The sequence below is a fragment of the Nestor notabilis genome, unplaced genomic scaffold (genome assembly GCF_000696875.1).
Source record: "Nestor notabilis isolate BGI_N333 unplaced genomic scaffold, ASM69687v1 scaffold11359, whole genome shotgun sequence".
NCBI lineage: Eukaryota > Metazoa > Chordata > Aves > Psittaciformes > Psittacidae > Nestor > Nestor notabilis.
In genome coordinates, this window is record NW_009942390.1 from 1 (window position 1) to 8,535 (window position 8,535).

The window sequence follows — 8,535 nt, forward strand, 5'->3', positions numbered from 1 at the left end:
AAATTTACTGTTGACTTCTTTCCTTGAATCCAGCAAGATCCTCTTTTGACAGTTGCCAATAGCAGGTAGGTGAGGGAGAGTATAAAAGCAGATCAAGATCTCGTAAATGTACTTTTCCCAGGTTTCCAAACATACGGAAAGTATTTATAAAGTCTTTTGAGCAGTACATAGAACAAGAGTCTAATTCAGTAACTATTTTTTGATTCCCGTCAGCTTTTTGCCCAACTGTGGTCATATTTGTGGATTTCTCAGATAAGCCTTCTGCTGCACAGACTGGCTGGGATACAGGGGCTCAGTCTGAGCTCAGCTGTCATAGCTGCACTGAATGTGATATGCGGAAAAGTGGGCTGACATTCTAACAGCACCTGTGTTATCAGTCTGTAGCCCAAATGAGTTTTGTGAATTAGATCAGGCAAATGTAGGTTAAAAACTGGCATTACACTGTAATTCATGCTCAGCTCTGTCAGGCTCTTTATGGAATCTTTTCCATCACTTTCTGAAATGTGTAGAAGTCTCTTAAATTTATTTTAGTTTGCTGTTTTTTATTTACTCAAAACCAGTCTGTCCAGGCAGTTGTGCTTTGGGAGGTTTGCAGTCAGTCTCATTTCCTGGCATGCAGTTATGTACAAATTTTAAACTGAAAATGCAGTTTCTGATTACCTAAATGTCTCCTAGAGGGTGATAAATCAGATACTAAAAGATTCTAGGAACAGCCACAGTGGTTTTTCATTATGCAGTGTTTTAGTACAACAGTCTGATAATCTTTCTCATATTAATGTTAGAATTTTAAATGGAGTCCTTTGTTTGCCTCTGCTATAAATAGGGGAATTTTCTATCTTGCCTGTGTAATCGTGATGAGAGACTGAAACTGTGTAATTAGATTAGGCTTCATTTAACTGGAAGATTTGTTGAAAAGGTACATTTTGCATGTGCCCCTTCTGTAGTATCTTTAATTTGTATAGTATTAAACAATAAATTACAGGGAAAATTCAATTAATGAAAGCTTGGTTTGAATTATTGCAAGTAGATTTATTTATTTTCTTAAGCCATGTGAGTTTAACTTTATGATTCTACCTCAATCTACAAATCTTAAACCAAAAAATCTTGGAATTCTGAACTTAAAGGAAATCATGCAGTGGAGTGACCTGGTGTGATAGGACAGGATGTTGCCTGGTATGGGTTGTGGTGCTGTTGTGTTGAGGAAATGCAGCTGTTGAACGGTTGCTGTGAGCATCTTTTTGCATGTATGAGAGGGTTGTTTTGATTGGGGTTTTTTTTTTGCAGAAAAGGATATTAAAGTTTTCTGAGCAGTTTGTATTAAAATCTGCCTAAATTACTCTGACAGAAGGCTGAGGGAGCACGAGACAGGTAATTATTATAGTTACGTGAGAAATTAGTCTTACGTATATTTGTAGTTTGCCGTTCAGTTTCTACTGCTGAGTTTAGTTATAATTGCTTGTCAAACCTCAATTCACCTCTTAGAGAGTATTTATCAAGATGGATGCATCATTAATTCTTTATTTGCTTTGAATTATAGATGATCATAGTCGTGTAAAACTGCAGAATGCCGGGAATGACTATATCAATGCCAGCCTAGTGGTCATAGAAGAAGCTCAGAGATACTATATTTTAACACAGGTAGGTAGTACTATGTTATTACAGAGATTGAGAATCTGGGGGAGAGGGGCTGTACAGTTGTAATTTGTATTTGGATGATTCTTTGTCTCTGTGAATTACATGTATTTCATACTAACTGCCTGTTTGATCTAGTTGTGAATGGATTATTTTGTATTTTAAGAAAATCTGAAGGGAGTCTTTAAGTATGAATAATATACTGCATATAAAGCTTTTCAAGTATTTCTTGCTCTTTTCTTCACTTCTTTTGGAAATAGGTTGCAACAATACTTTTATTCTCTATTTCATTTTGTACCTTCTGAGCATGTCTGCAGTAGCTTTTCTTCTAAGAGCACAAGAATATTGATGCCCAGGCTGAAACATCCCTTCCCTGAGTTCTTACTGGTTTTTTTGGGCGTTGCTTTGTTTTTTTAGGTACTGGGCTGCTCTGTGCAGTGTGGTTGCTTTCTTGCCTGTCATTTCTGTCATTCTATTAATAATTTGCTTAAACTTTTCAGAGAAAGGCTTCTTCCTCTTCCACACAGTGAAGTATTTAACTGTATCCAAACACTGTTTATATATACATTCTTAAACCCATTTTTTTTTTCTTTACTACGCAGGGTCCGCTACCTAATACATGTTGTCATTTTTGGTTAATGGTATGGCAACAACAAACCAAAGCAGTTGTTATGCTGAACAGAATTGTTGAAAAAGAATCGGTAAGTAATAACTAGATCTAAAGTTGCAAAGTAATTACATAATTTCAGTACAGTTAAACAATGATTGTTACGTTAAAAGAACAGTTGAACTTTCTCAGCGGTGTACAGCGTAACATGTATTTAATATAACATTAAAGTGATGCTTTAAAGCCAAGACACAAAATTCAGTCTGTTGAAAACAGCATCTTATAAATACACATTCAGAAAGGTGAAAGTAACATCCTGAGAAAAGAGGATGTACAGTTTGAAACAAGGTGGAGTAGAAGCAGTGTAAATGCTCTAGAACAAAACAGAAGATGGGAAAACAAGCTTGAATTAAATATCTTTAGATTATTTCTTCTAAATCTAACAGAGTTGTGTATTTGTCCTGCAGTGATCTTAACTGTTTGTAACTATGAATACAAGCTGCTGCCCAGCAACTGTCAAACTGATCTAGTTACTTAAAGCTGGTGGTATATGTGCAGAATACACAAATCTTCTGTTATGATGTAGTTTTTGTGCTAATGTGCCTAAAACCACTGTGGATTTTAGTTACAAATGCATGTCACTTGAGATTTATGGTTCTTCTTCAGAGTAGATTGGTTAGTGAAAAAGATTCTGAGTCTATTAAATTCTTATGCAGAAATTACCCTACAGGAAGCTTGAGTGCAGGGCAAGAGGAGTAAAGGGCAAGGGACAGTTTTGCATTGCTTTGTTAATTCATTCTTTTGTTTCACAAGACTCTTCCAGTACTCAACAAGCCTTGGGAAAACTGGATGTGTTAGATCAGTTATGTAAATCCGCAGGTGTGCACATCAGAAATGGAGAGGGGAGATACTGAAATAGCTGAGTAAAGATCTCTGTTCGCTGTAGAGAGAGGGGAGGAAAGGGAGAAGGGTTAAGGTATATCTCAACATGCTACCTCTGTGATGAGAGAAAGCACAAACAGATAAATCTGGAATGCATAATAGTCATTGAAACGGTTGTAGTAACTTGCCTGTAAACATTATAGACTTAGAGAATTCCTCAAACTGGGAGCAGGTACTCAAGTCTACTATGTTGATTAATGTGGTCTGAGTCTGCTCATGCAAAGGCCAGTATTAGGATACTTAACCAGATTTTCCTTTTCTTCCTTTTCTTTTTTTTTCTTTTTTTTTTTTGGTCTCCTTTTAAAAAAAAACCCCTCAATTAGGTGAAGTGTGAACAGTACTGGCCAACAAAAGAAGAAGAAGTTATGACATTCAGTGAAACAGGTTTCCGTGTGAGGCTAGTATCTGAAGACGTCAAATCCTATTACACAGTACATCTACTGCAATTAGAAAACATCAACGTAAGCTTTTCTCAGTCTGCATAGCTCATGTTCCTGGGCTTAAGTATCTACTGAAAACCATTTTAGCATATGGGCACTACAGGTTTCATTGTGCTTTTACACTGAAAACTTTAATGCACTTTGCTTCTGATAATGTTGAAGATGTATGTGTGGCATGTAAGCAAGTGAGTTAGACCTGAATTAATCTATACATTAAAAGAGATGACAGCTTCTGCAGTTTTACACTTACATTTTTCATTTGGCAGTACCTTAACTTGCTGAATTGTAATTGATGATAGTGGTGATTCTAAGAGGAGCTGTAGGAAACACCCTAAAAGGAGGTACCTAGGAGAAGTTCTGATTTCTTTTGAATATCAGAAATCAGACTTGGTAATTGCTGTTTGGTTTTGGTTTGGGTTGTTTTGGGGTTTTTTAATGGAACTTTAGTTTTTCTTATCATTTAGTCCAGGTATCTTAAGTTTTTTGTGGGAGGGATGATCACCACCTGTAGATAGGTAACTTATCTCCTCTTGCTTACCTCCCCTTTTGCTCCACAGGACCAACCATCCTTTTCTCTTAAAAATTAAGCACTTTGACAATTTAATCAAGTTAAGATCAAAAAAATTGTTCCTGGCCTGAGCTTGGGTTGGAATTTGCTGCTTCTGTTTCAGAGCTGAAGACAGGATTGAAGAGCTTGTCTGTTTGTTCCAGCTGTGTCTTGTAAGATATTCTCTCTCCCTATAAACCTTGCCTTATATTAATTGAAAGTGCTACTATGGCAAGTTTTATTCAAGGTTGTCTTGTCAGTGGATTTGGGAAAGGAAAGCTTGAAGATGTTCCTTTGCATGTTTTATACATAGATAAACATTGATATATTTGGTCAAAATGATTTGAATTTATAGTAACTATTAATGGTACTTTGAGATGTTTGTTAATTTGAAACCTCCCTCACGAGATCAGCGTGATAAAACTTGGCAAGTTGTTCCTTGGGCTATTCAATGTAAGAAGAGCTTTATGAAATTCTGTCCTACTGATGTGGAGAATTTCTGTGTAGCTTGTTTTTGATGGTGAAGGGGAATAAAAGAGGAGTAGTGCTTGCAAGCCAGTGCTTAAAAAACAGTAACTTTCCTTTTTGGACAGCTGAGGGCAATTTTTCTTAATTACCAAAAAGACTTCTCTGTGGAATATTTCTTTCTGGCTGATGTGGCCCCCCCCCTCCCCCCAAATCTTAAACTTCCTATTTTTGAAGGATGCTGTTTTCATGCTGTGTGTATGCTTGGACATAACGTTAGCTGGAAAATTTGGCAACATATGCTATAGTGGGCTTTGGAGCTGGAGCTATTGAGTAGTTCAGTTCCTGGGTTTGCTTTGGACTGGTAATGCAGGCCCATCCATGGTGTGTAGGGTTTCTTGTATGTCATGTAAACCAGTTTCACGAATACTTAGCAAACTTACTGTAGTGACTTTTACTTTAATGCCCTAGTGCTCCTGTAAGGCTCCATGAATATTAACTCCAAAGAATAGTTTTTATATGGAACAGTTACAAGAAGTAGAACATACTCAGTTACTCAAACAGAAAAACTACATGGTTTCTAGAACAACACTGTGGATGTTAAGTGCAGCCTTCTGTAAGAATTTGAAAATTATACCATAAAATTTGTGGGAAATGAGTATTGACAGTAATGTGAAATGTGAGCTTAACTGTGTTTATACAAGTTCTTCTTGTGGGAGACATTGGTGGAGGCAGAGCAGTAAGACATTTAGCCACTTAATGCCTGGAATATAAGATAAGTTATGAACAAAATATACTCTGAATTCCAAGGATACTTAAATTTTAGTATTTCCTTGAAAACAGAGAGAACTAGAATTGTCTTTCCAATACAACCATTCTGAGCTAAAGGAAATATGTGTTACCACAACAACTCTCTCTAATATAAATCTCTGCAAAATACATATGTATGACAAGTGAAGTGCTTGTTTAATGTTTGGTTGGATATTTGGTTGGTTTTGTTGGTGGTGTTTTTGTTCTCTTCTGTTAAAGGGCAGTTAGAAGTAAAGGTGGGACTTGGGGGGGCAATGTTGGTTTTTTAGGATTAGATCAAGGCATTTGGTGGTTTGAGTTGTTTATATCTGTTCTAGGCAAACAGTTGTTTTTGCTGTTGGGACTAGAGTAATCCATTAAAACCTTGGAGAGGAGATGGTGGGTTTTATCTTTCCAAAAGTTTTGATAATATTCCTAATGTGCTTTGTCTTACTAGTGATTATTTCATAATTTCCTTATTTTTTGCCTGACCCAGTCTGCGTTTTAGATTACAGAAACTTGTGGCTACCTTTGCGCTATGGCCCACTATGGTTTGTTGGTGTCAGTTGTCAGCTCTTCTGAAAGTTGACCACTGCTTTCTGCTGCAATTGCTCAGGTTCATATCTCTCCTTGAGGCAAGACTGACTGTGAAGGCCTCTGTTTGAAGATAGGGTAGAAGGAAAATGCTGTGCTTGTGTCAAAAGTTCATAATAATTTATATGTGAACTTATTGTACGCCTGTGATTTGAAGCAAAGTCTCCTGGGGTACTGGAGAGGTGACAGTTATATGTTTATGAGAGCCTTTCGTTAAATCTAGAAAGTAACCTGACTGAATGGGGTTGCTAAGTTTTGAGACAGTGTTATGGGAGAATTGTTAGATATTGACAGCTAGCTTCTGGAAGACTCCACCTTGTGCTGAATATGTGTTTTTATATTATTTTTTTCTTGCTGCTTTTAGCTTTCCTTGTCATGAATATAAGTACTGGTCTTTAGAGAAGGAAAACTTTCGTTTTCAGCGCTGATGTGGCAATTGAGATAGCCAGGAGAAAGGTAGAATATGACACATAATGAATGCTTATAAGCAAAACCTCAGTACCAATGTAGGGGGAAATTCAGGGAAGCTATGGCATGGCAAATGAGTGCTTGATTTCGTGTAGCAAGTAAGCAATCTAATGGCAGGCGATGTTCTGGGATCTAGTGGTATCTTTGCGTATGGGTGTGTATACTTACGTAATTCCTATAGTGTTTTGAGGGGATTTCTGAAACATGGCGTACACATGCTTTTAAATTTGTGGGTTGTCCTCATATCACTTTGGCAAACTGCAACAGGGATTAATTTTGGTCTTCATGACCACAGAAATAAGACTGAGGTGTTAGGAAAGGTATTGGTGTTTAATAGGAAAGGAGAATCCACCATGCTGACTTAAAAGAATATGCACTAGTTTGTGAAAAACCTCAGGATGTTTGTGGGGATTATTTGGCCCGATTATCATCCTTTCCATTTTTAGGTACATATTTGAAAACCATTTTGCCAAGCATTAGAGTGAGCAAATAGAAGAGGTTGTGGTAGAAGTTAATGTTTTTGAATTTCAGTGCTTAGAATACTGTACTTAGAGCATACCTTCTCATTTTGATACGATCAAATTAGTTGCTAATGCACTTAAGGCATGATCATTAAATACAGGACCACTGTGGGGTTGTAGTTGCATTTTATGCCTTCATATGTTAGACCATTTCAGTACTGCTTAAACTGTGAAATGAAGGTTTTTATAAAGAGTGTGTGAAATTTAACAGACCAGCATTTTTCTGTCTTTACCTGTTTTACTTGATGCTGAGGGCATCAACTTCCTTTGAGTGTTTTGGTAGTATTTTATTCCACATTCATGCTCTCAGGTAACTGAACAATCTAAAGTTGTCCTAAGATTTTTGTACATTTTTGTTTTGAGTGATTGGATAGTCACTGTAAAAAAATTCTTGTTTTGAGAAGAGTTAATCTGATGGCATCATTGTTTTTCTGCTGAAGTCCTCATGTGGATGTCTGCTTGTAACCTGAAGCACGGCTTGTGGTTTGATCATCCTTTGATTATGGTGTTAGTGGGGATTGCCAGCAATCAGTGGAGAGAGAACTGTGCAGTGTGGTGGTAACTTCATCAGTTGTAGCTATGTTGGTTATTTACCGACAGCTTATCCCAGTAGTTCATGAAACTTTTACTGGGTTTGCCCCATTACAGCCCTGCATCACTTCAAGTGATAGCTGTGGTGTGCAGCTCAGTGATGGGAGAGGCCTTTAAGAAAGGGTGGTACAGATACTCACACAAAGCCAGTATTTCAGCTGTACAGATGACTGCCAAGCACCACTTGAAAGAGCCCTTCTGTTTAAGAGACAGAATGTGGGAGGTTTGAAATACTTGAATGGGATTTGGCCATATGATTAGAAACTGCAGGTTCAAAGGCGACCAGCCAGTTCTGAGGCACTGACATGGGACTTATGGAGAAAGATTAAAAGACCTGGTATTTTTAAATTGAGCTGAAGGGATGGGAATTGTGGGATGGATAAAGCCTTTGAACAGTATGGGGAGGAAATAAAAAGTAATGCTGTGGGCTGGAGCTGGATGAGATGTACAACAGCACTTTTTAATCTTTCCTTTAGAAATACCTATTTTCAGGTTAATGTATGAGCTGGGTGACACTTGGCCGGGTGCTTGAAGCAGTACTGTTTTGGGGTTATTTTTAAGAGGAGAATGCTAGTGCTTGTTACAGTATGGAATCTGGGAAAAACGTTTTCAATAGATAGGGGCATTTTTGCCTTGAGGTGTAAAGGAGTCTTTCATCTGGAATGCTATTTTAAGAATCTTGAGGGGGAGACTATCAATTACAATTTCAAAAGATCATTTAGATTCACAAGAACCAACTTTAACCTTTGCTTTACCTAGTATGTGTGTTCAGCTCATCTTCCCAGTTTTCCTGTTAATTTTGTTTGCAAATTGATGAGTTATTTTTCTTACAAATAGAGGAAATTTCTTAAGAGTTGTCTTCTTCAAAATTCTATAATTTCATAGAATCATAGAACGGTTTGGGTTGGAAGGGACCTTAAAGATCATCTGGTTCCAACC

At 37.3% G+C, this 8,535-nt stretch overlaps 1 protein-coding gene across 1 annotated transcript in view; it reads left to right on the top strand.

Annotated features, from left to right (window-relative positions):
- Nucleotides 1–213: 213 nt before the first annotated feature.
- PTPN2 (protein tyrosine phosphatase, non-receptor type 2) overlaps nucleotides 214–8,535 on the top strand; it is a gene marked incomplete at its 5' end in the record, with an annotated part of 20,981 nt that continues 12,659 nt past the window's right edge. Inside the window, 4 exons of the mRNA XM_010021379.1 lie at nucleotides 214–342; nucleotides 1,538–1,638; nucleotides 2,235–2,333; nucleotides 3,505–3,642. Coding sequence (XP_010019681.1) covers nucleotides 214–342; nucleotides 1,538–1,638; nucleotides 2,235–2,333; nucleotides 3,505–3,642 — 467 coding nt within the window. The remainder of the gene's footprint in view (nucleotides 343–1,537; nucleotides 1,639–2,234; nucleotides 2,334–3,504; nucleotides 3,643–8,535) is intronic.